Source organism: Podarcis melisellensis (assembly GCF_964234715.1).
Source record: "Podarcis melisellensis genome assembly, chromosome: 15".
Classification (NCBI taxonomy): Eukaryota; Metazoa; Chordata; class Lepidosauria; order Squamata; family Lacertidae; genus Podarcis; species Podarcis melisellensis.
Genome location: NC_138532.1, coordinates 41600455 through 41616669, shown reverse-complemented (window position 1 = coordinate 41616669; position 16215 = coordinate 41600455). Strand labels below are relative to the sequence as shown.

Below are 16215 nucleotides of genomic sequence, written 5' to 3'. Positions count from 1 at the left end.
ACACTGCATTGATTTAGGTCACTTCACCCCACAGGTTTGGTAGAGTAAACCATACCATGTGGCTGCTTGTAGATGCTGGAAACAGGCAATTACCAGGTCCTCCTTCGCTAGGTCCCCAACGATAGCCTGGAAATAATTCATTTTCAACAAAATGCCTGTTCTTCCTAGAGTGATCAACTTCCGCTGTCCCACACAGAATTACAGACAATGAAACAGTGATGTGTTCTGCACAAAAGAGGCAAATAGCCCCCTGTCTGGTTGCCTTGTTTTGGAAGTTTTTGTATACAGGAAGAGCCCCCATATAACCCTCAGTTAACAGATTGATTTATTCTAAAATATAATAGGAGTGGCTGATACTAGTTGACCTAGGTACATCTGGTCAGGCTAGCTAATAACATTGGACTTAACTTTGCCTACATGGTCTAGAATCAAAGAGTGCAATGTAGAAAATAAGTATTGTCATCAGAACTGGTGTAGTCAGTTGTTCAGAATAACGTAGCTTTCAGGATGCCACAGAGGAATCCTCTTCCTTTTTGAGGACATGTCATTCATTCATATTAACTTCAGGCAATCTAACACAAAAACATGCTTCTGTTCTAAGTGTGCTCTTCTGACAGATTGGTTAACTTTGTGTTTGAAAGCCTGTCCCTCTTGCAAAAGCTTCAGGTGGAAAAATTGATAACCAGATAAAACTGGAGGAGGGGAGTTGAATGTTGGCCAGCCCCCCCCCCAACTTAATTCTCTCCCTTCCCCGCTAAATTCTCTCTTTCTCTCCAGTGCTGATGCTGTTTTTCAATCGACTTGACATAGGATAGATCCCACCCACGCCATTCTATTCAAACATCCAGCATTCATGTTTTGGGCAACTTCAAATATAAAGTGCTTTGTAGAATGAATCATTCAGCCAATCTGCCTGTGGGAAAGCATTCAGTTGAGGGTCTTTTTCATTTTTTTTATGAATGGTCCATACCACTTACCAAGTCCTTACTGGAAAACCTCCCTGGTGCATGCAGGATAAAACCAGAATCCCTGGTTCCCATTATTTCTGAACTTCAGCCTGTGGCTTTTTGCTCCTTAGCAAACCACAGTCACTAGCCAGCCTGAAGCCATTGTTTGTTGTTGGCTTGCTGATTGTGGGTTGCTAGGGAGCAACCATTAACGGTCTTTGGCTGGATGCAATGGGAAGCTGAGGCTTCTTGGCTTGTGTCAGGAAGGAGAACAAAGCAGAACAATAAGACCATGCCTAGCTTAGTATTATGTGAGAACACTGTAACTGCCAAGCAACTGGTGACCTCTAGGCCAGAGCAAGCCTGCAGCATGCCCCTTAGTCTATTGACTGTCTCTTCCCCAGTCCCAGCTCTCCTTTTACCTCTTTCTAGAAAGATGGGAAGAGAACAAGTGCACAGCCTTGTTGCCTTGAAAATATTTGCTTAATTAGGTGACTCATGAATTAAATACAAATAAATACATAAACCTTCCCTATAACACCTGTTTTGTAAAATAATAAGAATTTAGAGAGCATCACTTGCTTGATGAGCATATTTCCACCAGTTCTTACCTTCTGCATTCCTCTTGTGGTGACAGATCCTGCTTGCTGGCTTCCCATTGGGGCACCTGGTTGGCTACTTTGGCAACAGAATGCTGGACTTGGGTGTACTTTTGGTCTGATCCAGCTGCCAAGCTCTTCTGATGAGAACATCAGAAGAAATTGGAAGGTCAAGTGTAGAGGTGAACCCCGAGAACATAAGAGTCTGCTGTCCGCATCTAGTCTAGCATCCTGTTCTTGTAGTGGCAAACCAGATATCACCACTGGGAAACAGGCACGTGGGACCTGAGTGAAATAGCATTCCCCCCTCCTCTAAGTGGTATTCAGAAGCATACAGCCTCTGATCTTGGAGGCAAGAGCATAGCCATCCATAACCAGTAAAAAACACAAGTTTGTTGGAGGATGCGCTGAGAGATTTTACCTGCTGCTCAGTTTGGTGCCCTAGCATATTAAGCTGCTGACTAGTGTCACTGATAGATAGTAATAAATTTAGTCCCCTCCCTAAACCCCCAGAAGTTTGAAATGCTTGGAACAAAAAGGAAAGCCTGCTCCAGGTTGATCACATTCTCATTAAGTGAGCTTGTATACTTCCCCTGCAATGTTTTGTTTCACGGGCCTTGATTTGTATTAGCTGAGCTGTCTGAGCCCACAGACACCTGGAAACCCGGTATTTCGCTTTCAACCAAACTCAGAGGGCTTGATGCATCACTTAGCCTGGCTCAAGCAAGCACTGGTGGGGTGGGGGGAATTGCAAACAATGTTCATTCATCTGGAAATGCGCCCCGGTGAATTGGTGAGCCATTAATGTCTGTGCATCGCTTGACAGTCAGAGAGCATTGCACAAAAGCAGGGCTGATAATTGCTGTTGATTTTCATGTGGTCATTCTCTGCATCTTGAGCAGCTGGGGGCTGCAGTTAATTGCATTTTGCAAGGAGAGCCTGTCCCTGTCTCAGGAGTGCAAGCAACTGAAGAAAAACCGAAGGCAGGCTGGGGGATGGAAAGGTGGTGGAATTATTATTAAGGCTATAGATCAGTTGAATAAAGCATAATTGTTATAGCCATAGGTCACCACAATATAAATATAGCATATATAGAGAGGGAGAGAGAAACAGAAAAGCAATACTCCCCCCCATTTAAATCACACCCCTTCACGCATTGTAAGCTATGCAGCTGTTTAACAATGACAGAATAAAAACTTCTCCCCAGTGGTGCAGTGAGTCAGTGCATCTGGCTGGGGTTTCAGCCCCCCCAGGGATTGCTGTGAGCAGGATTGGTTGGTCTAGATAACTCTTGGGGTCCCTTCCAGCTCTACAGTTCTATGATTATATACCCACCGTACTAAGTTTTTTGGAGCATGACTTGTATTGTCGTACCTTCCAGAGCAAATTTTGTTGCTTGGATGGTAGTGAATACATCTCTGGCTACAAGCAGTGTACATCTTTGGTCCAGGAAAGGGACAGGGGAATCTGTTTGGCAGGGAGTGAAGGAGACAAGTAAGGAATGTTGTGCCTGAGTTGCTAATATAAGGGGCAACTTGGCAAAATAATAGGAGACTTTCTTAGCCTCACCAGACTCAAAGATAAGCTCTTCATGAAACAATAAATGCTTCCTGGCATATGATCACCCAACTAGTATTGGGCATTACTGAGCCCAGTGGGATAGGGAGTTCCATAAACTGGATGCCTAGTTGTGATCAGTCTTCTTCTGATTTCTTGGCTAAATCGTTAGTGTACTCAGGTTTCCCTAACCTAGTAAGACAGCCTTTGTTTACAGCGGATTATGAGGCGTGTCCTAAAACTTGTACTCATTTACTTTAGGACAACCAACCAACCAACCAGTCCAACTTAACCTTCTCACCCAGCACAATGAACAATGTGTGCCCTAAGTTGACCTCACATCCCCTTCTAGGGAAGCGTTCTATATACCATAAATGGTTCCCTCAGGATATAATATTGAAAGGCCCCAAGATTTAGACATGGATCGGAAACCTGCAGTCCCTTATCTTTGCCACTTGATGAACAGTTCCAGCTGTCCTTAAGTACACAGGTAGTCTTAGGCGGTAACCTTTGCCACTTGGAGATGTCTGCAGGCTCGGCAGATATCCCATGGAAGTATCCATTATTTGACTGGCCCATTGTTTATGCTTTGCAGGGGATTGGACTAGATGACCCATGGGATCCCATCCATCACTACAATTCTATCTCCTCACATTGGGAATTGCCATATGCTAAGTTAGACTATTCACCCGTCCCCAGTACTGTCTACTCTGACTGGCAGCAGCTCTGTGTATATGTGTGTGTTTCTAGCAGAGAGGGATTTTTCCCCATTGCTTGTTCCCTCGCGCTCTTTCTATCTGGAGGCTGACTGGCAGCTTCTACATGCAATGCCAAGTGTTCTACCCGCTGAGCTGCGGTCGCATTCATTCCCAGTTGAATGCGCAGCCTCTGCTGTCCCCCTGTGAAGCCCGTGTTCCGCGCAGGGATGTGCCATGGCAACACATGTTTTGAGGGAGCATTCCCATAACTGGCAGGAATTTATGCCTTGGTCTGCATGTCAATCATCTTGGCACGTCAGCTGGAGCAGCCACAGCCGCAGTCGTTTTTTTGGCGGGCAGTTAGGAGTCTTGAAACTGTTTGTGGCTGGCAGCCAGCTTGGTAGGAAAAACTGACGATGTGCATCGCCATTTATCCCTGGTGAAGCAGACCAGAAGTCCCTGAGATGTTTCTCCTTTTGAGGACGGTGTGGTTTCTGCCTATTTTGCAAGGTGGAGCATCCTGTTGGATGTGGAGTTTTTGTGTGTGTCTGAACAGTGCTGTATAAATAATGGTAAACAAAGAAGGCGCTGTACCCTCAGGAGTTCATAGAAATGCCACCCGTGAGGAACAGAAAGTGGGAAGGAACTAATACTGTCAGCTGAGCTTGAGCTTGTGTATTCTGGGATGGTCCTTTTGTTTAGATCATCCTTGTACTGTAGTTAAATTTAACAACTGTGCATCATTTTCCCTCATTGTAACAGCACACTTTTTGTTTTGCAAGACATAAGCTAGGTTTGCCACTTAAAGGGTGTGGGGCAAGCCGCCTTCTACCTGGCGCCCTTCAGATGTTTGGGGCTATAACCTTTTATCAAATTATGCGTAGCATGGAGAAAGTGGCTAGAGAAATGTTTTTTCTCCCTCTCTCATAACACTAGAACAGTTGGGCATCCAGTGAAGTTCAGTGTTGGTCTATTCAGGACAGATAAAAGAAAATACTTCTTCATGCAGAGCATAGTTAAGACATGTGGAACTTGCTTCCACAGGAGGGCCACCACTTTGGATGACTTTAAGAGGATTGAACAAATCCATAGAGGATAAGGCTGCCGATGACTAGAGCTGGGCAATATCTGGTTTTCAACATTGTGATATATCCCCAGCCAAACATACAGTGGTGCCTCGCAAGACGAAATTAATTCGTTCCGCAAGTCTTTTTGTCTTGCGAGTTTTTCGTCTTGCGAAGCACGGTTTCCCATAGGAATGCATTGAAAATCAATCAATGCGTTCCTATGGAAACCGCCTTCAGACCAGGTCCAGGGACAGTCTGTCCCCCGACCTCTTCTGAAGCCCGGTGGGGGGCGAAAGTCTTTGCTTCCCCCCCGCCTGCCTTCCCGGGACAGCGGAGACTTCTCCGCTGTCCCGGGGCGATCTTAAAATGCTGGTGGGCGGCAGCGAAGCCTTCACTGCCGCCCGCCAGCATTTTAAGATCGCCCCGGACGGCGGAGAAGTCTCCGCTGTCCCGGGAAGGCAGGCGGGGGGGAAGCAAAGACTTTCGCCCCCCGCCGGCCTTCAGAAGAGGTCCAGGACCTCTTCTGAAGGCGGGCGGGGGGCAAAAGTCTTTGCTCCCCCCCGCCTGCCTTCAAAAGCCATCCGGGATAGCGGGAAGCGCTTCCCTGCTATCCCGGACTGCTTTTAAAATGCTGGCGGTGGGGAGCAAAGCCTTTCGGCCCCCGCCGGCCTTCCTGGACCTCTTCTGAAGGCCGGGGGTGGGGAAGGCTTTGCTCCCCACCGCTAGCATTTAAAAGAGGTCCCCGGAGATTTCCCTATGGGCTTTCTTCTTGCGAAGCAAGCCCATAGGGAAATTCGTTTTGCGAAGCGCCTCCAAAACGGAAAACCCTTTCGTCTAGCGGGTTTTTCGTCTTGCGAGGCGTTCGTCTTGCGGGGCACCACTGTATCACAATGTCTGAAATAAGGATGGAGCTATGTAGAGGCATTGGCTGGCTTCATGGTTTTTTCCTGCATCGTGATTTTTGCATCGCACATACACACACGATTCACAGTATATTGCTGGGTCAAATATTATGAAACCAATATCATGATATGAACTTCAAACTGGGTTTTGGACAATATATTGATATATCATCCATCCCTGTTGATTACTAGCCATAGCAACTGTGCTGTGCCTCCACAGTTGGAGAAAACAATACTTCTTAATACCAGTTGCTGGAAACTGCAAGAGGGGAGAAGAGGATGTTGGCCTAGATGGGCCACTGGTCTGATCGATCAGGTTCTTCTTAAGTTCTTAACACCCATCAGTGCTTGGCAGCTGGGGCTGTTGGGAGTTCTAGTCCTAAATATCTGGAGAACACCAGGTGGATGAAGGCTGGTGTAGGGTAATGGAGCTATGTAGGGCACTGAACCTTCAGCCACCAGAGATCTTGTTCACGTACACACAAACACACTCTCATTTTTGAGATTGCAGCAGGCATGACTCGCATTTATTTTCAAGCATGTCTGTGGAGTCATAAGGCTTAGAAACTTGGTATTTTTAGTAACCTAGGCAGGAAGAAAGCTGGATTCCACTCCCATTACTACATTCTGTGCCACTTCTCTTTTGCTGAAGGAAGAGTGTGGCCACAGCCTCCGTTTCATTCACGATCAATGGAGAACATGCAAAACCAAAGTGTGCACTTCGCCTCAGTTCTACTGCACCAGGGCATGTTAGATGCAGACATGATTTAAGGCTGGGAATCTCAGAATCGCAAGCCATGCATGGAGGTAGTAGCTGCAGCTCTGGGAAATGTGGTGAAGCCCAGCTTATTACTTTTTGCTTCCTGGATGTCTGGGTGGTCATGGCAAGGAAGAAGGCTGAGCCTTACCTACGTCTGTTTTTATTAAGAGTTTCTTATTGAACTTTTCAAAAAGGAACAAAAACAAAGGCAAACAATACAAACTTAACCATAATAAATCAAGACAATGTGTTCTGTACATATAAATAAGGGGGATTGTGTGAGACATCTGATGGTCCAGATGAACCCGGTGCTCAGACATCCAAGCAAATAGATCTATATATAGAGTCTATATAACAGACAACTTCCTGCCTGCCTTGTGTTTAGAGGAGCACCTTTATCTCATATACTGCCAGCTGAGTCATGTCTTCTGTGTCATTGGGGGCAGTAGCCTCTTTCCAGTATTGAAGCATTAGGCATTAAGCCACCATAAGTGCCCCTAGAAGTCACTTATATTGTCCCTTTGTCAGGTTCCAAAGGACCAGCACACAGTTCAATAGAACATTCACGTCAGTAAATCTGAAGGAGGTGTCCAAAACCAGATTTATGCAGCTGACGACCTCTGCCCAAAGGACTTGAGTTAATCTTGTTAAATTGCATCCTGCCTCTTGGAGCCAAGTCCTCACCAGGTGATTTTCAATAGAACAAAAAAGTTAAAAGGTGTCATTGTTGCTCCTGGTTTGTACGGCTGCGAGGGAAGGGCACTTTGCATGTGGCCTTGTTTATACATTTGAAGGCTGAAGCATACCATTTGAGATCTAGTTATGGGCCCTGCTTGTGTTCAGTTCTGGTGGGAACCCGGGCATGTGGCTTTTACAGGAAGAAAATACTGCAACCTCTCTGTTGCAGGGAAGAGCCATTGTTCAGCCGAGGAGCACATGCTGTGCTTTCAGAAGATCCCAGGTTCAATACCCAGCTTGTCCAGATAGGGCTGGAGAATCCATGCAGTCCTGATACAGAAGGGAGCATCTTCCTGTACTGGCAAAGCACACCTGCAGCCTTGCCCGTTGTGTTTTGGTGAAGCTGTGTGCAATTCAACACTCTGCTCTGGGTAATCCTGAACAACTCTCCTGAAAACTTGTTTCCAAGGCGGCTGTGAATGAGTTTAGTCGGACAGAAGAAAAGAGGCGATGAGAGGGTGCTGTTAAAAAGAAAAGTGAACCCCTTGTCCTAAACATTAGTTACTGGAATGAGTGAATGGATCTGCCTCTCAGATTTAATGGATTGGTCTCCTGATAAAAGTCCCACAAGTTTACTGCTGGCAAGATGTTTGGGCCAAGGGCAGTGTGGACAGGATACATCTGCTCCATGCATGCAAGCAAGCAAACAGAGTGACCAGGAGGAATCCTTTCATTCAATCATCCACGGATTTCTGTCTCTATCCTCATTTCTATCCTGTCTCTATCCAGCCTTCCAATCCCCAAGGATATCTGCTTTCCTAGAAGTTTCGCTTTCTTCGCAGGAAGTCTTGCGAAGTAAACAACACTGCTCCATCGCTTCAGAGAGGCTGGTTGAAGGATTTGCCCAACTCCTCTTCTCTCCAGCCAGTTCTTTGTTGGCTCCTCTTTTCTTTCCAGGAAAACAGCGTAATGTAAACTGGGTGCGGCACTACCCGAGGATGGGCGTGCAGCGACAGGGGAAGATTTATCTGTTGCTCCTTGGAGGCCATGTGAAGACAGAGAAAATTTGGCTCCCTCTCTGGTGCCTTCGGGCCTCTACCATTGGTGCTGTTCAGTGAAAGCTTTGACTGGTTCAGCTGTGATAGCCAGCAGACAGGCTCCTTTCCCCTGATCTGTTACTTCCCTTGGCTGTCTTCCCATGGAGAGGAGCGGTGGCTTCCCGTCGTTCACACAGTCACAGCACCCTGGAGTAACAGCAAAAGTGTGTGCATTTGAGGGGGGAGGGAGATGCCCCCTGTGGTAACCGCTGGTGGCAATCAGACTGGCTGTATTCAGGAGGCACAGAGCTGCGATCCCAAAATTTGCCAGGAAAATAACCAACAGATACTGGCAGTTGACCCAAATGAACTGTGGGACAGGAAAGAGAATGGCATCTGGGTAAGATGCAAGGCATCCTGGGATGTAGTTTGAGTAAGACCATTCTATAAATGTGGCTATTCTTAGTCCCAAGTGCCACTTGCCCTGCTTGGCTGAATCATGGCACAGTCTCAGGGATATCTTTTCCCAGCCCTGTCTCCTTGCAGTCTGTGCCAGGGGTCACAGCTGGGACCACTTTCTGTGACGTCTGTGTTTTCCATTTGAGCTGGGAATTCTTCCTAGCCATCGGAAGGAAGGGGAGAGTGTGGTCAGGCCTGGTCTAGGCCCTTGGGAGACCATAGCAACCCCGTTACATCGCTTTACCTCTTCTCAACCCTCTTGCTGTTCCAGCAGTATCCCCCCTTCCTTTTGGTTGGGCCCCTCTAAGCTTTTTTAGCACTGTCTGAAGTCTGTCCTTTTTTTTACGACGCTTGTTGCTATAATAATAGTAATGTCCAGGTTCGTAGATTTCAATATTTGATGGGTTTCGGGTTTTGATGTTCTAGTCTTAAGCATAGAATTGTAGGGTTGAAAAGGGAACCCAATGGTTATCTAGTCCACCCCCTTCAATGCACAGTTCCTTGAAATAGAACATCTTGCTAGTGAAAAGTTGCTTGTAAACAAAGAATGTTGTTGGGTCAGCCAGGCTGCCAGAAAAGTAGGCTTTTAGGAATACAAGAAGAGCCCAGCTGCTGTGTCAGGCGAAGGGCCCATCTAGTCAAACATCCTGTTTCTGCAGTGGCTTATCGGAAGCCCTTGTGAATCCCGCAAGAAAGACAAGAACACAGTAGCCCCCTTCTTTGCCACAGCTGCTGCATTTCCACATCCCACAGGTGTGCATCCCTCGAGTGAGTCCGCAACCATAGTCTTCCTTAGCCAAATGGTTCACTCCCAAAAGTGCTTGCTGTTGCCTGCCCCACCCCAAACACTGCAATACAGAAAACGTTACACGCAGCGTTCTAAGCTCACTCTGTGTGGAAGAACCAGTACCACTGCTGGTGGCGACGGCAACTTTGTCTCTGTCCGCATGGCCCTCCTAACTGCTGGGCTGTGGTGTTTGGATTGAAGGGTTATTCCTCCTCTTCCTAGTTTATTTCCCTAAGTTGATTGGCTGTGTCTGGGCTGCCCGGGGTGGGAGATGGGGCTGGTGTTCATAGCGTTAGGCCTGGCTTGCTGACTTCCTAACTGCTGGATTGGGCTGGAGGGGAAGATTTGGACTTGGTACATGCATGTTCACTGTGTGCGAGGAGGGTTGTGTATGTCTGTCTGAGGAGACAATGGAGTGTGCCTCTGGAGGTGAAGTCAAATCTCTGCCTTAGCAGCGCCAAAGTGACCTCCCCAAGGTACAAGCCTAGGCAATGTGTATCAAAGTCCTGCCCAGACAACAAGACCCACCTCTTGGCCTTGCTGATGTAGTCCAAAGGAAAGTAGAACAATACGTTGGACACCTGCTTGGCTGCCAGAGTTTCCAGAAGGAGGCATACATGGCGTCTTAGGGACTCCACCCCAGATTTGTGTAGGGTTCTCCTCCTTAGCCTTTTCTTCTCCCAAAGATAACCCACAAGGCAGAGGAGGTTTAGGATCAAGAGTTTTCCTTCTCATAGATGGGCTACCTTCCCTGGTTGACAAGCCTGGGGTAGAGAGTATGGAATGGATTAAGTGGTGTCATTGCAGTCATTGCTGCATATTGGTTGGTGTGTTCCATGCACTTGGTGGACAACAGTGTCAATTCCAGGTGCCCCTTGATGAGTGGATGTTGCTTCCCCACACCCAGTGTTACGTACCTGATGTTGCTGTTAGTGGGGCATAGGATGCCCACCATGTTAGACTGACAGGTGACATTGTAGCAGTGGCCACCTTCACTGCACCATTGGATGTGCGCTGCCCATTTTGAGGCATCTGCAGAAAGGCATCTGCCTTTAATAAAGGAGCCAGGGAGCGCATTAGAAATAGACTCCAGGGTTTTGCATTCACTTACAGGCTCGGCTATAACTAGAATTATCCAGAGCACTTATGTAAGCTGTTTCTCCTCTTTATTTTAAAGCCTTGTCATTTAGATTATGCACAGTTATCAGGGCCTTTTGTGCTTTTATTTCTATTTTTGAGAATAAATGGTTTATTTTCAGCTAATAATATGTCTGTCTACTGCGCCTCCAAATGTGTGTATATTGCATATGTACTTATTTATACTGTGTATGGGCCATTCTTATCCCCCCTTCCCACTAAAAGATCCACAGCAGCAAAATAAGCGAGATTCCTGCCCTGATGGAGGCAGAGGGTTGAATGAAAAATGACAATCCCAGCTACTGTGGGGTGGTCCCAGGGGTAATTGTTGGGAGAGCTTGCGCTTTCCCTTCAGAAGGTCCTGAGTTCAGTCCTTGGCATCTTGAAGAAAGAATCAGGTAGTGTTGCTGCCAGAGTGGGCTGGGGTCACCAATCTTTTTTATTTAGGTCCATGGGTGCATTTGGATTTTTGAGTGAGTGCCCTCTTTGGGCTCTCCGCTTCCCCAGATAAGCTCCTTCCTCTTCCCCACTCCACCCCCCCCCCCAAAAAAGAGAGAGAAACAAAATGTGTGTGTGTGTACGCAACACTTTGCTTTTCCAAGGAATTTTGGTAAAAGTTAGATGCAATAGAATGAGTGAGTCTCTAAAAGCACATAGAGGTGAAAGAGGAATTGGGAAAGAGTGTCTATATAATTTTCAAGGGACAAAAAACAACCTCACTAGTTCATGAGCAAGGGAGCAGTGGGTGAGGGGACTCAAGAGATGTCAGGGGTACCAGGGGCGAGACCTCAAAGGTGTCACTGTGCCTACGGATTGGCAACGCCTGACCTAGGCTGAGAGCTAGCCTAGCAACTTCCCTGGGGCTGCTGAGGTTGTAGCTGCTGCTTATTACTTACTAACGAGAAGTTTGAGTTTGACAGAAGTAGTGCCAGTTTGAGTTTGACAGAAGCAGTGCCAGTGCTGCGAAGGTTGCCCTACCAGTTCATGGCTGTGACAGGATCTGAGCCCTGGATTTGAATCCATTGCTGTACATGCTGTGTGTCCACAGACGCTCTTGTTTGCAGCCCTATGTGGGTCCCAACTGCCAAATGCGGTTTTTGCTGTTTGTTTGGGACAGAGGGAAAGGTTGCTGCTGGTCCCTAGGAGGTTGTGAGCCAAATTTACAGTTGGATTTTTCTCCTTGGAGCAGTCCACGCCCCACAGTCTGGATTCTAGATGAGTCAGGAGAGGTCAAGCCAGTAGGGAGGTATCTCAGCTCTGTTGCTGTATCAGATTTCTCCTGGGCCACAAGGGTGTTCTGTGCCCAGAGCTTGCTTCGGCGGCCAGCTTCCCAGAGCATGTGGGGAGCTTGAATTGAATGTTTGGGCTCTGCAACTTGAACGCCTAAGTTTATTCCAGGTCTTGGCAGCCTCAACAGAAGGTGCCTTTGCTAACCTTGAGCTTTCTAAGAGGTGGGGTCTGTTGTGGCTTCCTTTGCTAGGGGAAGCAAGCAGCCTTCTTCAAAAAGAGCTGAACGGTGACTGTCTCTTCTGGTTCTGAAGCTCCAGGCCTAACATCTGAAAACAGAATTGTGTTTTTTTGTATGGCTCACTCCAGTCTCTCAGCTTCACTTTGCTCATCACAGTCAGGCTCTCTGGAAGTATTTCAAATAATTATCCTTTATGCTAGCGGTAAGAGAGAGAAAAAGCATTCCTAGAAAAAAACACCAAGGAAACATTGATTCCTAGAGAGAGGGGCTAATGTTTCCTTCATTAACAACAAGATAAAGCTGTCATGCATAAGTGGTTGGCAAATTTTATGGTATATTTTCTGTTCATGTGTAAAGTACCAGGCTGTTAGTCTGTAAAAAATAAAAATAATGCTGCTTTGGGTTTGCAGATTAGTGGGACTTTAGCAGCTCTCACCTTGTGCCACTTAGTATATGAATTAAGCACCAGGAACACATGGGCAGGGTCCTACTGCCTCCATGTTGTGTCTCCTGCCCACATATGGCAGCTTCTTCACGAAGGAATCTCTCTTTTTCTGGATATCTCTCCATCTCTGACTCTGTTTCCACACACACATTCATACTCTTGCATACACCACCTTTAAAAGAGACGGCTCATATCATAGCCATAAAAATGTGAGAGCAAGAGCTATGAAAACTAGGAAGGATTTCCCCAGCAGTTAAGGAAGAAGATCTTAATAGGCCCTCCCCTTAGCCTCTGGACCTTCTGTACTACAACTCCCAGCAACCCCAACCAAAATAAACAGTGGTCATGAATGTTGGGAGTCGTAGTCCAAAAATCTGTTTTGGCAGTTCATATGTTGTGCCAAAGTTTAAGCCTAAGCTTTCTTAATTATGGTTTGAGGCAAAGTCTTGAGTTGAGCACTTGTGTGTGTATGTCCTTGCTAGTGCTTATTGAGACATCAGGTTAGAATTCGTTTTTGAATAATATCTGCTTCCTTTGCGGAAGGGCCACAGCTAAGAGGCAGAGCTGTTGCTTTGCATGTGGAAACCCAAAAGCCTCAGGTAGGGCTGGGATAAGACTCGCAGCCTGAGAGCCCACTGCCAGTTAGTATAGACCAGGGACGTCCAACTCCCAACTAACTGCAATCTACTCCTGGGGTGGGGGGACTGGCAGTGATCTACCCATGGGGGGGCAGGACACTCCTGGTATAGACAGTATTGAAGTAAATGGGCCAATGGTCTGACTCTTTAGTTTTGTTCCTATTATTAAATAAGAAATTTCTCTGCTTCTCTTTCAGGAGATGCCCAATTCTGTCTTTCTGGTAATGGAGGTGTGTATTGAATTTTCTAATTTCTCCTTTGATGGATTTTAGTATTTTTCTTTTTATATTGAAATGCCATACAAACAAACTGCAGCCTGCCTTGTTTAGCTGTAAAATCAAACAAGAGAATGTGTGCTACTTCCCATCCCAGCCACCCAAAGTGTGCAGTTAGAATGACCTATGTTTATATTGCACATAGTCAAGTACTTTATTACGGTCATAGACCAGCATAAGCAAAACATATACATAAATAGCATAACAGTATGAATCCAAGTGAATAATTATTAAATTAATAGGAGCTAGAACCAAACGTAGATTTAAACATATACATAGAATACTTAATTAAGCATAGATAATGGGTGAGTAAAAATTTATAAGAAAAATTAAAAGATCAGTTAACACAGCTATATGGGGTGGGCTTCAGAAGTGCGGATCTAACAATATGGGCCTTCAGTTTAGGATTGAATCATTGAATTAGCATAGATCATTCTTCGTCAAAAATCTATCATGGCAGCACAAAATCTGGCGACTGAATATGTGACTTCTGGGCTCTCTTTCTGTAGTAATAGGGAGATGTTATGTTGTTCTGAACGCCCAGGAAACATATAAGATGGGCTGGATAAACCTAGTTCGAATGTCTATATAATACTGGCAATGAAGAAGGGCATGCTCCGTTGTTTCCTGCTGCCCACGTATTATTCTACTTCGCATGTCACATGAAAATATGGTTAAAATAAACTCTGGTCTTCACAAGAACAAACATTATTCGACTTGCATGCTGCAGGGAGTTGCTCTTCTCCTGGCACACCAATGAGGGGAAAGAAGACAAGCTATCATTCTGCTTGTTGTTATGTGTGTCTCCTGTCTCGTGGTTTGCTTATCTCCAGACAAACCACGAGCAGAACCCTTGGGTTGTTTAGGAGAAACAGACTACATGCACTGTTTTGAATGCAACAGAAAGCCAGACTGTGGTTTGTTTCCTCCTGGTGCAGCATTCAAGGGGAAGGAGTGAAGCTCCTCCAGTTTCAGCTGCATGCATCACCTCACTGCATGTTCACGTTAAACCTTATGTTGTCTTTTAACTATGGTTTACAATGATGTGCAGACCACGTCTGAGTTAAGAGGTTCCATCTGTGCTCATGGTGCTATAGTTGTTAAAATACAGTTACTAAAGATGGTGTGTTCTTGAATGTCCTCTTCCTACAGCCCACGTCAGCTGTGTCAAAGTTGAAAGAAAGAAAATGGAGAGTTGAGGGAGGGGGAAAGTGATGGAGGTTGAGCAAAGATGTAAGAGGCTTTGCTGTACAGGAAAGAACACCAGATACTCAGTATTATGGTTTGTTTTTTTTTGATGCCAACGTATATGAGAATTTCAAAGCTCAGTGTTTGGAGAGGCTGTTAGTAGGACCTATTTGTCACTGATGACGTCCTGTTGAGCTGTGGGCATGGGGTGGTTAATGGCAGAACTTCAAGCAGCCCTGCAGTGTTCCTAAAAAGAATATGTTCACCAGTGACTGCTGTAAGCTTCCAAATTCCCAAAGCATAAAGACACCACAGGGTTTTTCCAGACCTGGAAGTTTGCAGCTGAGAACAGGGTGTTGTGCCAAGCATTTTAGTCTCTTCTTCTAAACCCTATGGCTTCCCTAAACTTTTGGCAGAAAACAGCTTACATATTTCCAGTGCTTTCTCCTTTGCATCGAGTGGCAGCAGGCTCTCTTTCTCTTAAAAAATAAATAAAAAGTTCTGTCTCTCATTTGTATTTGTTCATCTGTGGTTTGAGAGCATTCTTTCCTTTACCCAGAGAAACAACTAATATAGCTTCACGTTGCCTTGCTGAATGACTTGGAGAACTGCTATTAACCACTTGGGTGTGTGTGGGTGTGTACGTGTACACACACAAACACAAAATATCAAATGATACATTTTATGAAATAAATAAGTAAGTAATACAACCTGGGTTGTTAATTTCAGGTGCACTTAAAATAGACTTATGATTTAGTGAGTTCCATAAATTACATAGCAGCTTCGTTCACAATACCTGTGATTCTTAACCAAAATGTCTGTTAACTCTCCAAAATCAGTTAAATATGAATAATAGGAAATGTATTTGAATATACACACACCGATTTTTAAGATAATTAAACACTCAGGCTTCCTACAAATGGAGCAGTTTCTGATCTCCTAACCATCAATGAAGAGACTCGTATGCCCCCTCTGCTGTCTGGTTTGGAAATGTCCCCCTCCCCTTACTTTTCAGAATGGAGCCAAGATGCTGAGTTGTATCTACATTAGCATTTTCCACAAATTATGGTCAATTCCAAATACAGGTTATATTATTGTTATTATTATTATTATTGTTGTTGTTGTTATTATTGTTATTATTATTACTACTACTACTACTACAAGGGCTGGAAACTGGTGATGTGGCCTAGCCTAGCCACGGTTTAGTCAAAATTGCCAGTCCAAATGTAGCTGCTCCATGGTTAGCTCAGAAAATTAAATTGTGGCAGGGATATCTATGTGCAGGAAGGCAAAGGATAACCCAAGCCTCGGGGAAGATCCTGATACAGTTGATTGTGCCATGGTATGTTAGGTCTATTGTGGGCCTTGTGCACAAGCAGGCTGAGAAGTGCAGACACCCGCAAATCTGATACTAACCCATTTCCTTTCTCTCTTGGGCAGTATTGCAATGGCGGAGACCTGGCAGATTACTTACAAGGTAATGGATTGCTTGTGGTTCTTAATTCATGGCTCAGAAGTCTCGGAGTGCTGTGACGCTGCCCCGTGGCTGTCTCTTTTCCTGCAAAGTTTATGA

The 16215-nt window shown here is 45.6% G+C and overlaps 1 protein-coding gene across 2 annotated transcripts in view; it reads left to right on the top strand.

The window, feature by feature from the left end:
* The window catches only part of ULK2 (unc-51 like autophagy activating kinase 2), a 65519-nt gene that overhangs the window by 12387 nt on the left and 36917 nt on the right, over nucleotides 1–16215 (top strand). For both annotated transcript variants that reach the window (XM_081890250.1, XM_081890251.1), the window contains exons 4-5: nucleotides 13377–13409; nucleotides 16083–16119. In XM_081890250.1, the coding sequence (XP_081746376.1) occupies nucleotides 13377–13409; nucleotides 16083–16119 (70 nt within the window). The remainder of the gene's footprint in view (nucleotides 1–13376; nucleotides 13410–16082; nucleotides 16120–16215) is intronic.